This window comes from Moschus berezovskii, chromosome 2 (assembly GCF_049115385.1).
Source record: "Moschus berezovskii isolate FMDL1 chromosome 2, NW_MosBer_1.0, whole genome shotgun sequence".
NCBI classification, from domain to species: domain Eukaryota; kingdom Metazoa; phylum Chordata; class Mammalia; order Artiodactyla; family Moschidae; genus Moschus; species Moschus berezovskii.
The window spans coordinates 69,490,981-69,511,547 of record NC_142461.1 but is presented as its reverse complement, the minus strand read 5'-3'; the positions used below and the strand labels follow the sequence as shown (position 1 = coordinate 69,511,547).

General features: G+C 35.7%; 1 protein-coding gene across 1 annotated transcript in view; it reads left to right on the top strand.

Moving 5' to 3' along the window:
- Positions 1-20,567, top strand: part of DPP10 (dipeptidyl peptidase like 10) — an 822,212-nt gene that overhangs the window by 775,376 nt on the left and 26,269 nt on the right. Inside the window, exons 18-19 of the mRNA XM_055397567.2 lie at positions 4,790-4,888; positions 4,996-5,065. Of these exons, the coding sequence (XP_055253542.1) occupies positions 4,790-4,888; positions 4,996-5,065 (169 nt within the window). The remainder of the gene's footprint in view (positions 1-4,789; positions 4,889-4,995; positions 5,066-20,567) is intronic.

The following is a 20,567-nucleotide window of genomic DNA, read 5'->3' as shown; positions in this document are numbered from 1 at the left end:
AAAGCTTTTAAATAATTAAGCTGACCTCCAAATAGCTTAAACATCTGCTATAACAAAGATTAACAATTTATAAAAGAACAGAACAATGTTTAGAACTCAACAATATAAATATCACAATGGTTAGAATCCAATAAAACATTACTGGTTATGTAAAGAAGCTAACAAATATAACTAGCTAGAAAAAGAAAGCTAGTGAATTGAGACAGATTCATATGTGATGAAAATTATGGAATCCCCTGATGAGTACAATAAATGGGAAATTATAAAAATACTGAATGATATTAAGAAAAAATGAATGTAGTGATAAAATAAATAGAATATATTTTAAGTTTAAATATATGAAATTAAAAGTTTACAGAAAAATATTGCAAGCATATTAAACACTGTAGAAGAAAATATTAGTTTGAAACATTAACTATAGAAACTTTGAGACAGAGAAAAATGATGAAACAAAGTAACAGAGTTAATTCAGGCTAATATCCATATCTATAATATTTTAAACTCAGAATGGAAAAATATATTTGATGAAATAACATCCAAATCCAAATCTGATGAAAAATATAAAATTGCTCAGCAAACCTCAAGCAGGATACAACATTAAAAAGACACTCACACATTATATACATAGTAAGAAAGCCAAGAACGACTGCAGACTTCTTATCAGAAAAAAGGAATGGAGAAAAATCTTTTGAATACCAATGGAAAGCAAAACAAAACCAACCTAGAAAAACAAACTTTGAAAATATCCTTCAAAACTAAAGCCAAAATAAAGAATCAAGAAGAATAGAAACCAAAAATCTTTTGTCATCAGACTTGCATCTTTAAATAACACAAATATCAAGGAGGAATTTACTTATTAGAAAAATAATTGGAAAATATTCGAGCCAAATGAAAATGCAACTAATTAAATTTAGGGATACTTAAAATCCCCTGGATAAGGAAATGGCCACCCTCTCAAGTTTTCTTGCCTGGGAAATACCATGGACAGAGGAGCCTAGCAGGCAAGAGTCCACGCAAGTCACAGAGTTAGACACAACTAAACAACAACAGAGGATGAGATGGCTGGATGGCATCACCGACTCGATGAAGGTGGGTTTGAGTGAACTCCGGGAGTTGGTGATGGACAGGGAGGCCTGGCGTGCTGTGATTCCTGGGGTCGCAAAGAGACACGACTGAGCGACTGAACTGAACTGACTGAAACAACAACAAAAACATCATGATTAGAAACAGGTTTATCATCTTTCTAAATTCCATATATATGCGTTAGTATAACCCTGTATCAGTCAGTTCAGTTCAGTTCAGTCGCTCATTCGTGTCCGACTCTCCGCAACCCCATGAATCACAGCACGCCAGGCCTCCCTGTCCATTACCAACTCCCGGAGTTCACTCAAACCCATATCCACAGAGTCGGTGATGCCATCCAGCCATCTAATTCTCCGTCGTCCCCTTCTCCTCCTGCCCCCAACCTTTCCCAGCATCAGAGTCTTTTCCAGTGAGTCAACTCTTTGCATGAGGTGGCCAAAGTATTGCAGTTTCAGCTTTAGCATCAGTCCTTCCAATGAACGCCCAGGACTGATCTCCTTTAGAATGGACTGGTTGGATCTCCTTCCAGTAAAAGGGACTCTACGAGACAGCAAAAGAGACACAGATGTATAGAACAGTCTTTTGGACTCTGTGGGAGAGAGCGAGGGTGGGATGATTTGGGAGAATGGCATTGAAACATGTATATTATCATATGTGAAACGAATCGCCAGTCCACGTTCAATCCATGATACAGGATGCTCAGGGCTGGTGTACTGGGATGACCAGAGGGATGATATGGGGTTGTAGGTGGGAGGGGGTTCAAGATGGGGAACACATGTACACCCAGGGCAGATTCATGTCAATGTATGGCAAAACCAATACAATAATGTAAAATAATTAGCCTCCAATTAAAATAAATAAATTTAAAAAAAATTAAAAAAAGAAACAGGTTTATGTCTCTAAATTCTTATTTTATAAAAAAGAGAAATCTTTAAAATCAATCATCTAAGAATCTGCCTTAAGAAACTAGAAAAAGAAGAGCAAAAGAATAGAAAGTAAGTTGAAGGAAGGAAATTATAAAGTTAGAGTGAAAATAAATGATATAGAAAATGGATTGACAGTAGACAAAAACATATAAAAACCAAAAGATTTCTTAGAAAGAATAAGTAAAAATGATAAAATTTTAGATAGAGCCATAAAAGGAAAAGTGCACTATCATTTTCATTAATGAAATAGATGATGTTAATAACGGCTTCTACAGACATTTGATGCATATGATAGTAATGGAATGTTATAAGTAGTTTTAATGGTAGTAAATTTTACATCTTAGATAAAATGGGTAAATTTCTTAAAAGAAAATTTGCTAACCACTCAAAGAAGAATATGTACAATATATAAATATCCCATTATCTACTAAAATTTTTAATTTGCAGTTAGTACTCCTCTCATAGAGAAGGAAATGGCAACCCACTCCAGTATTCTTACCTGGAGAATCCCATGGACAGAGAAGACTGTCAGGCTACAGGCCGTGGGGTCGCAAGAGCTGGACATGACTGAGCAACTAAACCACCACTACTACTCTTCCCAAAAAGAAAATTCCAGTTCCAGTATCTTCACTGGTACATTCTGAGCAATATTTAATATACTAATACCAAATTCACATAAACTCTCAGAAAATGTAAAACCAACATTGACCAGGTTCCAAAGTCAGCATAGATATAACAAGGACAAAAAAATAAATTTTTCTCAGAATATTGATGCAAAATTTCTTAACTAAATACAAGCAACACAAACCTAATAATTTATAAAAGGGTAATATATTATGACTATGGGGGTTTACCTGAGAAATCCATGATTGTTATAACACTTAATAATTAATCAATACAACTCACTATATTATTCTGTCAACAACTCAAAGGATTTAGAAAAAACTATAATGAAAACAATAATAATAATGTAATAATAATAACTGAAAAAGAAGAAATAAGTGATTTAACAATTGTTATCTACAAAAATAGTACAACTGATATCATATTAATGCTTGATGTTGAAGACAATGCATTTCTCCCAAGACTGGGTAAAAGTAAAGAGTGCTTGCTATCACTACCTCATTGTAACATTGTATTAGAAGACTTAAATAAGGCAAGAAAAAGAAATATAGTGAAAAACTTACCTTTGTTTTCAGAAGATATACTTGTAAACAAAGCAGAAATCAAATAAAAAATATGAAATCCACATGCACTCATAATAATTTTAGAAATAATGAAGGGATTTATCATGATTATTACGGCTCAGACGGTAAAGCGTCTGCCTACAATGCGGGAGACCCGGGTTCAATCCCTGGGTCGGGAAGATCTCTTGGAGAAGGAAATGGCAACCCACTCCAGTATTCTTGCCTGGAAAATTCCATGGATGGAGGAGCATGGTGGTCCAAGTGGTTGCAAAGAGTCAGACACGACTGAGCAACTTCACTTTCACTTATAAGTATAGGATAATATACAAATACCACATTTTATATATTATAAGACAATGCAAAATGTAAAAATAAATCAAAATAACCATTTAAAATATTGTCAAGAACTATACACTATCCTGTAATACATGTAATAAGCATGTGTTAGTCTCCTAAAATGAAAGTAAACATTTCCAAAAGAAATTAAAGACTCAAATATATATATATATACACACATATAGTTATTTATGGATTAAAGAGTTCACCATTTTTCTATATAAAATATCCCCAATAAGTCAATATATTTAACATATCAATCAAAATTCCAGCAAGTTACTGATGCTTCTTTCACTTCATGTTTTGTCAATTCTTTGTCTCTTTTTCTTTTTTGGGTGTTTTATTTTTTATGTTGTTTATCACTATATTGTCAAATATAGTTAATTAATCTTTTATTCAACAGTATCTAATATGCTATTAATCCCATCCCGTATTTTTTCACCTTAGATTTTATAATTTTTACGTGCCTCAAATTTTTTAGTTTTTTAGTTTTAGAATTTAAACTTCTTTTTAAACTGTTTTTTTCATACTTCTCCCTAATATCCTGTTTTTTTTTTTTTAACTTACTGAACACGCGGAATTTAATTAAAATATGCTTTAATGTCATTGTCTATCCATTATACGCATCTGTGGCATTTCTGGGTTCTGTCACTTGAATAAAATCTATACTCATCAAGGGTGATGTTTTCCTAATTTTTGCATGCTTAGTAACTTTGTATTCAAATGCAGCCACAGTGAATTTAAGTCATTGGATGCTAGACAGTTTTGTATTATTTTCAATATATTTTTAAGCAGAACAATAGAATGATCAGATTTACATTTTCAAAATGTAAACACGTTCCAAGTATAGGGCAACCGGAGACAATTTCACTAAAATAAGGAGGCCCGGTTAGAAACTATTACAGTAATCCAAGAGATAAATTATGAGAGGTTAATGGGTGCCTAGGGCTTTCCTGGTGGCTCAGGGAAGAAATCTGCCTCCAATGCAGGAGACCTGGGTTCAATCCCTGGTTTGGGATGATCCCCATGAGAATGGAATGGCAATCCACTCCAGTATTCTTGCCTACAGAATTCCATGGACAGAGGAGTCTGGTGGGCTATAGTCCATGGGTTCCCAAAAAGTCACACACAAATGAGTGACTAACACTTTCACAATTAGTGCCTAGCACTGTGCCTATCAAATGGTAATGCTGGATAATTACTTGTGTTGCATTGATTCTTAATCTAATTATTTGCACTACCCTTTCTGATTTATAGAATATTTTATTTTGGAAAGCAATTCTATGCTGAAGGAAGCTATCCTGAAAAAGAAGATAGTAAAGTCAGAAATTAAAATGCTTCATATTGACGACTATGGTAAAGTTTTGTGCATGCTTTATCATTCGAGAACAACTTTCTCTGAACCTTATAGTTTTACATGTAAATGACTCTCTATCTTTAATATTTTGCTCTTTCTTTAAAAGAACTTCCTTTACAGTTGTCCTTTCCCAAAGATTTTACGGACCGAAACCAGTATGCTCTTCTGTTAATAATGTAAGTATTTTATTTGTTTTTGAAATAAAGGAATCTAAAGAGTTTAGTGGTTTTTTTTTTATGTCCCACATGCCAATATTCTGATTAGAAAACAACAGAAGAAATCCCATGTGTGTAGTTAAGAAGGACAGCTGTCAGTTGTGTGAGTTCCTCAAGGACACCACCACTAAATACTACGGAAGTGTGTATTATTGTTTTTGCTTCTAGCGTCCCAAACTGAACTCAGTGTTACTCCTGGGAATAATGACTTATACATTTAGTTTATATAGGATGTCTGATTAGCAATTACTCAAGCTCTACCTTCCCTTTGTTTTTTGTTTTCTTTTTAACTCTACAATATTGTACTGGTTTTGCCATACATTGACATGAATCCACCATGGGTGTACATGTGTTCCCCATCCTTAACGCTGCTCCCACCTTCCTCCCCATCCCATCCCTCAGGGTCATCCCAGTGCACCAGCCCTGAGCACCCTGTATCATGCATTGAACCTGGATTGGCAATTCATTTCACATATGATAATATACATGTTTCAATGCCATTCTCCCAAACCATCCCACCCTCACCCTCTCCCACAGAGTCCAAAAGACTATTCTATACATCTGTGTCTCTTTTGCTGTCTCGTATACAAGGTTATCGTTACCATCTTTCTAAATTCCATATATATGTGTTAGTATACTGTATTGGTGTTTTTCTTTCTGGCTTACTTCACTCTGTATAATAGGCTCCAGTTTCATCCACCTCATTAGAAATGATTCAAATATTTTTTTTCTTAATAAATGATACTGGTCTATACTTTTTTTTTCTTTGTGATATATTTATCATATCAAAGTTATGCTAAATTTTTAAAAGTCATTAAAAAAAAAATTGTGGTGAGAGCACTTAAAGTGAGATCTACCCCCTGAACAAAATGTTAGGTATATAATGGTGCTGCTGCTGCTGCTAAGTCGCTTCAGTCGTGTCTGACTCTGTGCGACCCCATAGACGGCAGCCAACCACGCTCCACTGTCCCTGGGATTCTCCAGGCAAGAACACTGGAGTGGGTTGCCATTTCCTTCTCCAGGTATATAAGGTATATAATACAGTGTTGTTAACTATAGGCACAACATTGTACAGCAGATCTCTAGAACTAGTCCTCTTGCATGATTGAAACTCTGTGCTCATTAAATAGCTACTCCCCATTCCTCCCACCCCTCTATCCCCAGCCTGCTGTCTGCTTCTTTGAATCTATTGTAGATGCTTCGCTTAAGTGGAATCATGCAATATTTGCCCCCTTCTGTGACCAGTTATTTTAGTTAGCATAAAGGTACATCCGTGTTTTCACATCTAAGCCTTATACTTGTTATCAGCTTTTTATGCAACATTGAGGAAGCATTTATTTCCACTGCCAAAAGTCAGTTAAATTTGAATCATTCTTATCAGTTTTCCTTCCTGGATTTAAGACCAGCAGGAAGCGATTCCCATCCTTAGAAAAACCTGACTCAGGTTTTACCAACTTAGAATTGACTATGGAATTGAAGTCATACATGCTTTCTATGAGACTACATTGTGACTACATAGTATTGGACACAGAGGCCTCTAATACCTATTGGTTAACCAACTTGATATTGATGTAGAATTGTTTTCCTGAGCGTTATTATTAATAGTTATTTTCCTTATTGAGAACCCAGCTAACATTGTTTTGACAGCACTTAAAGTTGTTTATCGGAGAAGACAATGGCAAGCCACTCCAGTACTCTTGCCTAGAAAATCCCATGGATGGAGGAGCCTGGTAGTCTGCAGTCCGTGGGGTCGCTAAGAGTCGGACACGACTGAGCGACTTCACTTTCACTTTTCTCTTTCACACATTGGAGAAGGAAATAGCAACCCACTCCAGTGTTCTTGCCTGGAGAATCCCAGGGATGGGGGAGCCTGGTGGGCTGCTGTCTATGGGGTCACACAGAGTCGGACACGACTGAAGTGACTTAGCAGCAGCAGCAGCAGCAAAGTTGTTTATAATTTTTCAGAGCCTTAGTAGGAAGAGTAGAAATGAAAATAGCATTACTTGTTATGACTACTGAATGTGGACAATAAGTATTCAGTCTGTGTAATCAAACTATCTAACTTCAATTTCCAGTTTTGTCATTCATTAACAGTGTATCCTTGAAAAAGTTGCTTAACCTTTTGTAAGGCTCAGTTTATCCAAATATAAAATGAGAATTATAGTTTAGCTTATGTTTTAAGGCTGCTTTTTAGATTAAATGAAATAATATATAAAGTGTCTAGTATAAATGACTTTTATAACTATTGTGATTATAATTCATTATTTTTATGCAGATTGCATTAATTTAGATATTTTGATAAAAAGAAGCAATTTATCATTTCATTTTAATAAGCCAGATAATACAGAAAATGCAATAGTTAATGATTTTACTTCCTCTGTTGTTTATCCCTCACTCTAATACCGTGACCTAACTTTCTCCTTTGTCACTTCTGGCCAGAGGCCCTGAAAGTTCTTGGTGTCTTCTTGAAGAAGTTGTTATTTGCTCCTTCTTCTGTAACTTCTCTTTCATTTCATTATTTATAATTCTCCTTTTTTATTGAAGTAAAGTATATTTACATTTCATGTATACAGCAAACTTTATATATGTTCTTTTTCAGATTATTTTCCATTAGGAGTTATTAGAAGATGTTTACGATAGTTCCCTATGTTCCTTGTTGCTTATCTATCTTATATATAGTAGTGTGTATATGTTAATCCTAAACTCTAAATCTATCCTTCTTCCCCCCTTTCCTCTTTGGTAACTATAAATTTGTTTTCTGTGAGTCTATTTCTCTTTTGTAAATAAATTCATTTGTATCATTTTTTTAAGATTCCACATATAACTGATATCATATGACATTTTTGTCTTTCTCTGATTTACTTCATTTAGTATGATAATCCCCATTTGCATTCATGCTGCTACAGTTCAGTTCAGTTCAATCACTTAGTCATGTCTGACTCTGTGACCCCATGAATCGCAGCATACCAGGCCTCCCTGTCCATCACCAACTCCTGGAGTCTACCCAAACCCATGTCCATCGAGTCAGTGATGCCATCCAGTCATCTCATCCTCTGTCATCCACTTCTCCTGCCCCCAATCCTTCCCAGCATTAGGGTCTTTTCCAATGAGTCAACTCTTCGCATGAGGTGGCCAAAGTATTGGAGTTTCAGCTTCAACATCAGTCCTTCCAATGAACACCCAGGACTGATCTCCTTTAGGATGGACTGATTGAATCTTCTTGTAGTCCAAGGGACTCTCAAGAGTCTTCTCCAACACCACAGTTCAAAAGCATCAATTCTTTGGCACTCAGCTTTCTTCACAGTCCAACTCTCATATCCATACATAACCACTGGAAAAACCATAGCCTTGACTAGATGGATCTTGGTTGGCAAAGTAATGTCTCTGCTTTTTAATATGCTGTCTAGGTTGGTCATAACTTTCCTTCCAAGGAGTAAGCGTCTTTTAATTTCATGGCTGCAGTCACCATTTGCAGTGATGATGGAGCCCCCCACAAAAAAATAAAGTCTGACACTGTTTCCACTGTTTCCCCATCTATGTCCCATGAAGTGATGGGACCAGATGCCATGATCTTAGTTTTCTGAACGTTGAGCTTTAGGCCAACGTTTTCACTCTCCTTCTTCACTTTCATCAAGAGGCTTTTTAGTTCCTCTTTACTTTCTGCCATAAGGGTGGTGTTGTCTGCATATCTGAGGTTATTGATATTTCTCCCGGCAATCTTAATTCCAGCTTGTGCTTCCTCTAGCCCAGCGTTTCTCATGATGTACTCTGCATATAAGTTAAATAAGCAGGGTGACAATATAAAGCCTTGACATACTCCTTTTCCTATTTGGAACCAGTCTGTTGTTTCATGTCCAGTTCTAACTTTTGCTTTGTGACCTGCATACAGGTTTCTCAAGAGACAGGTCAGGTGGTCTGGTATTCCCATCTCTTTCAGAATTTTCCACAGTTTATTGTGATCCACACAGTCAAAGGCTTTGGCATAGTCATAAAACAGAAATAGATGTTTTTCTGGAACTCACTTGCTGTTTCCATGATCCAGCGGACGTTGGCAACTTGATCTCTGGTTCCTCTGCCTGTTCTAAAACCAGCTTGAACATCTGGAAGTTCACAGTTCATGTGCTGCTGAAGCCTGGCTTGGAGAATTTTGAGCATGACTTTACTAATGTGTGAATGAGTGCAATCATGCACTAGCCTGAGCATTCTTTGGCATTGCCTTTCTTTGGAATTGGAATGAAAACTAACCTTTTCCAGTCCTGTGGCCACTGCTGAGTTTTCCAAATTTGCTAGCATATTGAGTGCAGCACTTTCACAGAATCATCTTTCAGGATTTGAAATAGCTCAACTGGAATTCCATCACTTCCACTAGCTTTGTTCATAGTGATGCTTTCTAAGGCCCACTTGACTTCACATTCCAGGATGTCTGGCTCTAGTTGAGTGATCACACCATCATGATTTTTTGGGTCATGAAGATCTTTTGTGTACAAATGGCATTATTTCATTCCTTTCTGTGGCTGAATATTCAATTCTTATTTGAAGTATATGTGTGATTTATTGGGAAAAATATCTCAGGCACTAAACAGAACTAAATGGAAAAAAAAATTCTCACCCTCACTTTCTGTCTCATTATACCTCCTTTTGGGAAAAGAAATTGTTCTTTTTATTCACTGAGAAATATGGCTTCTCAGGGAAAAGAACCCGAGGCATCTTTCCTTGAAGCATGACTTAACATATGCAGGGGGACATATTGACAGTTCTTCCCATTGGTATATCCTCTGGTTCCAAAGTATAGCATCACTTTGGGGGGAAATTTAGACAAGAGTTCTAATTCTCTTTGTAGCTTCGAGTAAAAGAATCCAGCTAGCTTGTCCTACTATCAGATTTGTGCTTTGGTCTGAGTGATTTTTAGTTCATGAGAGGAATATGAAGAATAACCCTAGATTCAACTCTCTTATTAGAAAGAGTCAAATCTTTTTTAGGGACAGGAGAGTAAAGATAGTAGTTTAGGACTAAGGTAGCCTTAGGTTCTAATCTGAGTTCAAAGATTTACCAGTATATTGTTTAATTTTTTAAGCTTCAGTTTCCTTACAAATAAATTGAAGACAATAACATGGAATAATTTACATAAACATGTTGCCATAGTGTCTGGAAGAGCATAGACATTTGCACTTAGTGTTTAAATATAATTATTATTAGTAGTAATAGTCATTTTAATATTTAAAAGTATCAATATAGATATTTAATACAATATTTAGCATCCATAAAATTATTTAATAGACATTATTAAAGTTGATAAAATAATATATTTAGGCCTGTAGTGTTTACTTTGCTACTATTTTTGTTAATGAAGAAAATAAAAATGAGTATTAATTCATTATTTTTCATTTGTTTTCATATGCTGACTGTACTAAATATTAATTTACTTTATCCAAACTCCTTGATTTTCAGAGGTAAATTCTCACAAGTTTCACAGAATATGACTCACAAAGCCCAACCGAGGAGTTTTTTATTTTATATTTAAAAAATGATCTATTGCTTTGAGTTGCATGATCATTCCTAAAATATTTAAGTTTGGAAATCCATATAGGTCAGAATGGTTTTAAGTGTTTTTTAAGTGTTATTAGATAAAGTGTTGGAGAAGGAAATGGCAACCCACTCCAGTATTCTTACCTAGAGAATCCTGTGGACAGAAGAGCCTGGTGGGCTGCCGTCTATTGGGTTGCACAGAGTCGGACACAACTGAGGCAACTTAGCAGCAGTAGCAGATAAAGCGTCTTTTAAGTGTTAGATTGTTTATAATATAATATATAAATTATATAAATTTATATGACTACATTATATATTTATATAATATAGAAATTATATAAAATAGTATCTAAAATTAGATTGTTTATAATATAAGGTCATTTGTTCCCCTTAAGATTAAGTCTGTATTCAGTGATAAGTAAACTCCCCACTCTAAAAAAGAAAATAATAATAATTTTTTTTCCTTAAGTTGGAAATTTGACAGTCAAGAATAAAAAGTAACTATTAATTAAATGAGGCTAAGAAATGATTTAGTGATTTTGGTATCACTACTTTATTGCTATTCTGTGCAGTGCATCTATTACCTGACAGACCCTGAATCACTTCCTTGTCCATAGAGATGCATTTACATCCCAGAAATTCTATAATGAATGCATAATTGGAGACCAGCTGCAGCAATCTGAAGAGGTGAAGGAAAATTGGCCTTGAAGGAAGTAGCCTCTAGCCATTTGCAATCCTCTTTCTGCTAAATCCTCATTATGGAACCTCAGAAGAAATGATCCTCTGATGACCTCTCTGTGGCCATATTTTCTGAAACTCAAACGTAATTTCATGATATTGAAAGTACAGGTGAATCAATGGCAACTGAATATTTTACTGTAATAGAAAATCTAAGACGCATAGCCTTGACAAATGTTTCTCAGTAGCCTCTGTGTGGTCATGACCCTCTTTTCATTTCCTACTTCCCTATTGTCCTTCTGGATGCCTAAATGTCTTTCTCTAGTCTTTCTCTGTAGTGTTATAGTGAGTACTTAAGAATCCAGTAGTCTGTATTCATATTTATACCTATTCTATTTCCATCTGTAGTATACATACTGTATCCATTTCAGCATATATTGCTTTGAATTATTATTTCTTGGTGTGTGAAAGTGTTAGTCACTCAGTCATGTCTGACTCTGCAACCCCATGGCGGTGTAGCCACAGGACTCCTCTATCCATGGAATTCTCTAGGCAAGGATACTGGAGTGAGCAGCCATTCCCTGCTCCAGTGGTCTTCCAAACCCAGGGACCAAACCAAGGCCTCTGCCTTGCAGGCAGATTCTTTACTGTCTGAACCACCTTATGTTATCCTTATTTTTTAATCCTGTATGTGTAATTTAGTACAATAAACATTTACTATGTTGCTTTTATGTGTAAGAAGCTGTGCTAATGGTTGAGAGGGGATAAAAAGGTTACAAGCATCTTGAAATCTATAATCATTTTTTAAGATCTTATCTCCACAATGCCTAGCACACATAGAAGACACCTTATGAAAACATACTGACTAAACTGTAATTCTTTTAATAGTCCAAGACTGAATATTACAGCTAAAGATATTAAAGGTGTTTATTTGAATATGAATGTATAGGTCTGCAGCCTGGGAAGAAGCAGTGTAAACAGATGTACTATTTATTAGAGAACATTTTTTTTTCTTTGTTTGCTGTGTTCCTGAAGACAAGTATAGCAAGCTAAGGCGTTTCATTCAGTACCAAGAAATCATCATGTCTTCCTATTTTACATATATATATAAAATTGTTTTATTTATGTTAACTTGCAATGTGTTTATTGTGATTATTTTTATTTATTTCCTCCCATTTTTTTACTTTTACATGTTCAGCTTATCCGTGCCACCCTTGATAAAGGTCTGTTGCAGAGAGACAGTGACTATTCAACAAATTACATTAATTTCCAGAATGCAACATACTCTCTCATGCTCTTATGACTTAGTTCCATCTCACTGAATTCATCTTCCTTGAAATTATAATGAATTATTGTTCATTTATCGTCTTATTTTCCTGAAGCTTTCTTTCAACGTGCTCATCAGCCCATCTAACAATCTCAAATCTATGCCTCCTCCTACTGTGACAGTCTTCTGTTCAAAGTCTTCACATATATCTTGAACAATGTTGATTCAGAAGTTACTTTTCCAACTCACCTTAATTTTATGAGGATACTTTTAACATACTGTTTAGGGAATTTCCGACTCCCATTAGATTTTACACCAATGTTTCTAAAGGAAAATCCACAACCTAGAAGTGAATATTCAGATAAATAATTTGTAGAATGAAATTATTATATCATGAAATATTTTAGCATCTTAAGAGAGAGATGTTAAAGATTTTATTTTATATGTTCCATATATTAAATGATACCTTACTTATTTGTGTATTCCTTCTAGCAACTAGTTTTTGCAGTCACTACTCAAGCATGCATTGAGTGAGTAGATAGATAATGTCCAGAAACCAGATGAACATGGTTATTACCACAGCGCCCCACTGTGTCATTTTAATTTGAGAGTGCTACTCATTTTTATCTAGTATTTTTATCATGTAATCAATGTTATTCATATCAGAGTCCTACAGCTTTGTCATCTTAATGGAACTGAGTTGTTTGTCAGCTCTTTTGTATAGTTAATCTGTTAAAAAGTAGTATATAATTCACTGATACATTGGATAATCCAGCTGCTCATCTCCAGCAGCCAAGATAACATCACTACTTTTTTCATACACACATTTTCCTTTCAATAAATAATACAGATATTATTCAAAATGGGGAATACCAGAGATGCCTTGTTTTGAGCTTTGAACCTATGGGATCATCCAAGAGCCTTCACTCTTCTTCAAGTCCCACACTAGGAAGATGGTATATCTGGCCAAGTCAATTCTAATCTGCCACCCTGCTTTCTACCTATACTTCCTTTTCTGTGATTAAGTGCTATATCATCTCTTAGTTTTTATCCCATTCTGATGCTGGTATGAATTTTCTGAGATCCATATCTGAAAATGTGGCTCTCCTGGGTAAAATCCTCTCACTATTATTCTCCAGTTGATTTAAAGTTCACATTTCCTAACACAGCATGCAAAAAATCATCTGATTTCCACTTAATTCTCCATCTCATTCTGACTCCATCCACCCTCTAAAGAGAGATTCACTGCTCTAGATATTTTTGAAAACTGTTTTATTGTGGGAAATACTAGCTTCTCAATCATTTCTCTGTATCTTTTCCCACAATCTTCCAGTACCTTTAGTTTCCTTTTTCCAACTGGAACAGTTCTATTAATATTTCAAGCAATACTTTTATATAACTCTAAGTACACCTCTGTTGTAACATGAAACCACACTAGGTTACAACATTTGCTTTGCTGTCTCTTCTTTTAAACTCTAAACTCATTCATGATAACAGCCCTTTTTGTATTGTCTTCCCTTAACACAGTGTTTGGAGCATTTATGTTCATAAAATATTGATTGAAAGAATGAGTATATGAATGAAGGAACACATGAATTAGAATAAACAAAGAAATTAATCAACCCTAAGTTAGTCATCAGGAATAACTGATGTCATAGTAGAGAAAAAGAGAGAAATAAATGATCTGAGAGTTTATAATATGTTACAATTAGACTTTTGGTTGAGTAAATTTTTCTGCAGTTTTAGTTTCCCTCTCAGAAAAAATGAGGTGAGCTCATTTCCCTTACAATCTTTCTGCATAAAGCTAAATAATTGGTTTCTGTACTATCTTTTCACTATTTCTCTTTTGATTATTGAGATTATCTTCTTAAAGTAATAGGATTTAATAATAGCTACTACTTATTGCTTATTGTACAAGGGACATCGGGCTATGGATGTATAAATACCATCTTTAATCCTTATAGAAACCAAGTGAGATAAATATAATTGTCCTCAGTTTAACACAAGGAAACTATGAATTTATATAATATATAAATTCAAGATCATGAACAGGACAAAATTAGGGTTTGAACTCAAGGTGTTTTTAATTTTCTTTTCAGACCAGAAAGCTCTGCTCTTTCTATTACATAATAGTCTACCTATATATACTATTATATGATAATTATTACTAGAAGATTATCAATAATGCTATCCAGAATCAATAGAGACTTCTCTAAAATCAAAATCATTTGACCTTTTGTTCCTTCCACTTAAAGTTTATAATAACCTCTGGAATGTAATATTTCCACCTGTACCATGTTAATAGTTTGGTGTAAAGTAAAAGTTCCAAAAATCTTGAGTAAGTTCCTAGAAGGTCCATATGAAAGATCAAATACTCAGTCCACGTTATTTCATATAATTTGCAATTCTGATCAAAGAATTCACTTTATTGGACTTCTTTCATCTCTTTATTTATTATGTGGCTTCACAGACTTTTGAGCAGATGAGATTGTTAGAAGTAAGCTTGTTTCACTTCCCAAGAGTAAAGACATATATTTCAAAATTTCTATAACATTATTTGAATATGCACTTGGTCATGCCAAATACATACCTATTTCAATTAAAGATAGAGCATTTACTGAAAGTATTTGGACAAGAGAAGTAGCTAGTACTTGTCTCAAAAAGTCATTATTACTGCTTTGCTGAGTAAGGAGAGTCAAATTTTAAGTTACTGCTTTTCTTCATCCTTGTTCATGTTCCTCATTTAAGTGGTTTTAAAATGTACTCACATTGTAATACCCATGAAATAATTAAGAGAAGTCAGTGGCATTTAATCCTGATAATGGAAATGGAGAGGTGATCGTTGCTTTTTATATTATTCTTGAACAGATTAGACCTTGTTCTTCACAATCTATAGATACTATGTCTTAATGTCAATATTAAATTCTAGAGTCAGTGAGTCAGCTCAGAAGCTCAGACATGTCTGAATTGTTGTGACCCCATTTCTGCAGGATGCCAGTCCTCCCTATCCATCACCAACTCCCTGAGTTTACTCAAACTCATGTCCATTGAGTTGGTTATGCCATCCAGTCATCTCATCCTTGTTGTCCCCTTGTCCTGCCTTCAATCTTTTCCAGCATCAAGGTCTTTTCAAATGAGTCAGCTTCTCGTATCAGGTAGCCAAAGCACTGGGGTTTCAGCTTCAACATCAGTCCTTCCAACAAATATTCAGGACTGATTTCTTTTAGGATGGACTGGTTGGATCTCCTTGCAGTCAGGGGACTCTCAAGAGTCTTCTCCAACACCACAGTTCAAAAGCATCAATTTGTCAGTGTTCAGATTTCTTTATAGTTCAACTCTCATATCCACACTTGACTACTGGAAAAACCAAAGCTTTAACTAGACGGACCTTTGTTGACAAAGTAATGTCTCTGCTTTGTAATATGCTGTCTAGGTTGGTCATAACTTTTCTTCCAAGGAATAAGTGTCTTTTAATATCATGGATGCAGTCACCATCTGCAGTGATTTTGGGGCCCAAAAAAATAAAGTCTACCATTGTCTCCACTGGTTCCCCATCTATTTGCTAGGAAGTGATGGGACCAGATGCCATGATGTTAGTTTTCTGAATGTTGAGCTTTAAGCCAACTTTTTCACTCTCCTCTTTGACTTTCATCAAGAGCCTTTTTAGGTTGTCTTCACTTTCTGCCATGAGGGTGGTGTCATCTACATATCTGAAGTTATTTATATTTCTCCCAGCAATATACTCACCACCAGAAACACAGGCTTTGAAACTGTAAGATGGAGTCTGGTTATATGTATAAATAAAACTGTCCATATCAAACACCTGGAGTAAAAGGCAAATTTGGCCTCGGAGTAGAGAAAGAAGTAGGGCAAAGGCTAATAGAGTTTTTCCAAGAGAACACATTGGTCATGGAAACACCATCTTCCAACAGCACAAGAGAAGACTCAACACATGGACATCACCAGATGGTCAATACCGAAATCAGATTGATTATATTCTTTGCAGTCAAAGATGGAAAAGCTCTATACGGTTAGTAAAAACAAGACTGGGAGCTGACTGTGGCTCAGATCATGAACTCCTTATTGCCAAATTCAGACTCAAATTGAAGAAAGTGGGGAAACCACTACACCATTCAGGTATGACCTAAATCAAATTCCTAACGATTATACAGTGGAAGTGAGAGAGAGATTTAAGGGACTAGATCTGATAGAGTGCTTGATGCACTATGGATGGAGGTTCATGGAATTGTACAGGAGATAGGGATCAAGACCATCCCAAGAAAAAGAAATGCAAAAAACCAAAATGGCTCCCTGAGGAGGCCTTACAAATAGCTGTGAAAAGAAGAGAAGTGAAAAGCAAAGGAGAAAAGGAAAGATATACACATTTGAATGCAAAGTTCCCAAGAATCGCAAGGAGAGATAGGAAAGCCTTCCTCAGTGATCAATACAAAGAAATAGAGGAACACAATAGAATGGGAAAGACTAGAGATCTCTGCAAGAAAATTAGAGATACAAAGGGAATATTTCATGCAACAATGGGCTCAATAAAGGACAGAAATGGTATGAACCTAGGAAGAGCAGAAGATATTAAGAAGTCGCAAGAATATACAGAAGAACTGTACAAAAACGATCTAAACGACCCAGATAATCATGATGGTGTGATCACTCAACTAGAGCCAGACATCCTGGAAAGTGAAGTCAAGTGGGCCTTAGGAAGAATCACTACGAACAAAGCTAATGGAGGTGATGGATTTCCAGTTGAGCTATTTCAAATCCTAAAAGGTGATGCTGTGAAAGTGCTGCACTCAATATGCCAGGAAATTTGGAAAACTCAGCAGTGGCCACAGGACTGGAAAAGGTCAGTTTTCCTACCAATCCCAAAGAAAGGCAATGCCAAAGAATGCTCAAACTACCGCACAATTGCACTCATCTCACACACTAGTAGAGTGATGCTCAAAATTCTCCAAGCCAGGCTTCAACAGTTCGTGAACTGAGAACTTCCAGATGTTCAAGCTGGATTTAGAAAAGGCAGAGGAAGCAGAGATCTAATTGCCAACATCTGCTGGATCATCGAAAAAGCAAGAGAGTTCCAGGAAAACATCTATTTCTGTTTTATGACTATGCTGAAGTCTTTGACTGTGTGGATTACAATAAACTCTGGAGAATTTGAAAGAGATGGGAATACCAGACCACCTGACCTGCCTCTTGAGAAATCTGTATGCAGGTCAAGAAGCAGTAGTTAGAACTGGACATGGAACAACAGACTGATTTCAAATAGGAAAGGAGTATGTCAAGGCTGTATATCATCACCCTGCTTATTTAACTTGTATGTAGAGTACATCATGAGAAACGCTGGGCTGGATGAAGCAAAAGCTGGAATCAAGATTGCCGGGAGAAATATCAATAACTTCACATATGTAGATGATACCACCCTAATGGCAGAAAGTGAAGAACTAAAGAGCATCTTGATGAAAGTAAGATAGGAGAGTGAAAAAGTTTGCTTAAAGCTCAACATTCAGAAAAGTAAGATCATGGCATCTGGTCCCATCACTTCAAGGCAAATAGAGAAACACTGGAACTGTGGCAGACTTTATTTTCTTGGGTTCCAAAATCACTGCTGATGGTGATTGTAGCCATGATTTTAAAAGACACTTACCCCTTGAAGAAAAGTTATGACCAACCTAGACAAAAAAGCAGAGACATTACTTTGCCAAGAAAGGTCTGTCTAGTCAAAGCTATGGTTTTTCCAGTAGTCATGTATGGATGTGAGTGTTGGACTATAAGGAAAACTGAGTGCTGAAGAATTGATGCTTTTTAACTGTGGTGTTGGAGAAGACTCTTGAGAGTCCCTTGGACTATGAGGAGATCCAGCCAGTCCATCCTAAAGGAAATCAGTCCTGAATATTCATTGGAAGGACTGATGTTGAAGCTGAAACTCCAATACTTTGGCCACCTGATGCAAAGAACTGACTCATTTGAAAAGACCCTGATGTTGGGTAAGTTTGAAGGCGGGAGGAGAATGGGACAACTGAGGGTGAGATGTTTGGGTGGCATCACTGACTCAATGAACATGAGTTCGGTTAAACTCCGGCAGTTGCTGATGGATAGGGAGGTCTGGCCTGCTGCAGTCCATGGGGTCGCAAAGAGTCAGAGACAACTGAGTGACTGAACTAAACTGAACTGAACTGAATATCAAATGCTTCTGTAGTTGTAACTCCATGGACATGTAATTCAATGCAAAATTATTTGTAAACAAACTAGGGATCAGAAATATGAAGGTTATATTATTAGTTTCCTAATGGAAGAAGATGGGAAAGTGGACAAGAAACAGTTCTCTGACAGGGAAAAAGTAATATTTTTTCTTATATGATGTAATGACTATAGGAAAAAACTCATTCTGCCAAACTGTGTATGAGACAGTCCTTCCATGAGAGGAAATCTATGGATGACAAAGTGAGAAATAGAAGTAACTGACCAAGAAGCCCTTGACCAATGGGTGTATTTTCATGTATATATTGCTTGAAAAAGAACAGATTTCATTAGCTTTTAGATATACTTACATTGCAACTGTATCATCAGACTGTAAATTTCTAGAACATAAATTTCAGATTAAGACAAGACAAAATTGTTTCACTCTAGTTTACTCCTATGTTAAACTCATATTCTATTGTGCAATGATTTCTCTCCCAAAGAACAAAATCAAAAGTCTTGACAACTCATCTTCCCTAAGAATTTTCTGTGACACATCACAGTATCAGTTTCCTTTCTCTTATCATGTGTTCCATTCTGTTATTTATCCTTCTTTTCACACTCTTTATTTACTATATCTAAAATAAAAATGCAACCCAGCTCACAGTGAACCCGCTCTGATCTAGCACTTATGCAGCTCAAGTGGATCTCTTCTATGCCTAGAAAGAGAAAAGAACTAAGAAGACTACAAGCAATTTTCCCTGTGTTCCCTTCTTCCATGACCCAATAGATACAGATACGCAGATGTCTGTGTAGCAGTTTTGGAAGTCTGTGGTGTAGGAAAAAAAATAAAAATCTGCCATTCAATAGATCTCTTGTGGAAAGTGCTCTCACTGGTAAATATTTGCCTTTTATTTATTTTAGCCAAAGGTTTCAGTTCAGTTCAGTTCAGTTTGGTCGCTCAGTCGTGTCCGACTCTCCGCGACCCCATGAGCCAAAGGTTTAGCAATAAAGAAAAGGCTTTTTCACATGTACTCTACATGATTTAACTATTTACAGCCCTGGTGGCTCAGACGGTAAAGAGTCTGCTTCCAGTGTGGGAGACCTGGGTTTGATCCCTGGGTCAGAAAGATCTCCTGGAGAAGGAAAAGGTAACCCACTTCAGTATTCTTTCCTGGAAAATCCCACGGATGTAGGCACCTAGCAGGCTACAGTCCATGGGGTTGCAAAGAGTTGGACGTGACTGAGTGACTTCACTTTCTTTCTTTCTATTCTATAATGAAAAAAAAAAAAAGCAAATAAAAAGATCACCAGGGTAACTGGTAACAAAGTCAGGACCAAAATCTATCTCTTCTGAATATAAATTCACCTCTTTTCATGAATTCAAATAGCACCATTTGAACCAGACAAACATGTACTCTGAACAAATCTCTTCACTTTAATTCAGTTTTTGATATAGATGATGTTTTGTTATGTTATGAAAAAGTGGCTTGTTTTGCCATTTTAAAGGTCTATTGAATTTTATGTGTTTTGCTTAGCTTTTTTATTATTTACTCATATTGTATATTTTTCAACTAAACAGACACCACTGATTGATTGTTCAATGTATTAATATTAAAACAGATGCCAAAGTCTGCCTTTGAAGACCTTAACTTTTAAGAAAACTTTAATCTTAATTTGATTTTGCTTCCTGTGTTAGGAAGTGAATATATTTATTGTTGCTATGGACTTTTTACCAGTTAAAACAGATTGAATTTTTCTTTTCATTAAACTTTCAACAAAAATGTGTGTCTCTATTCTCAG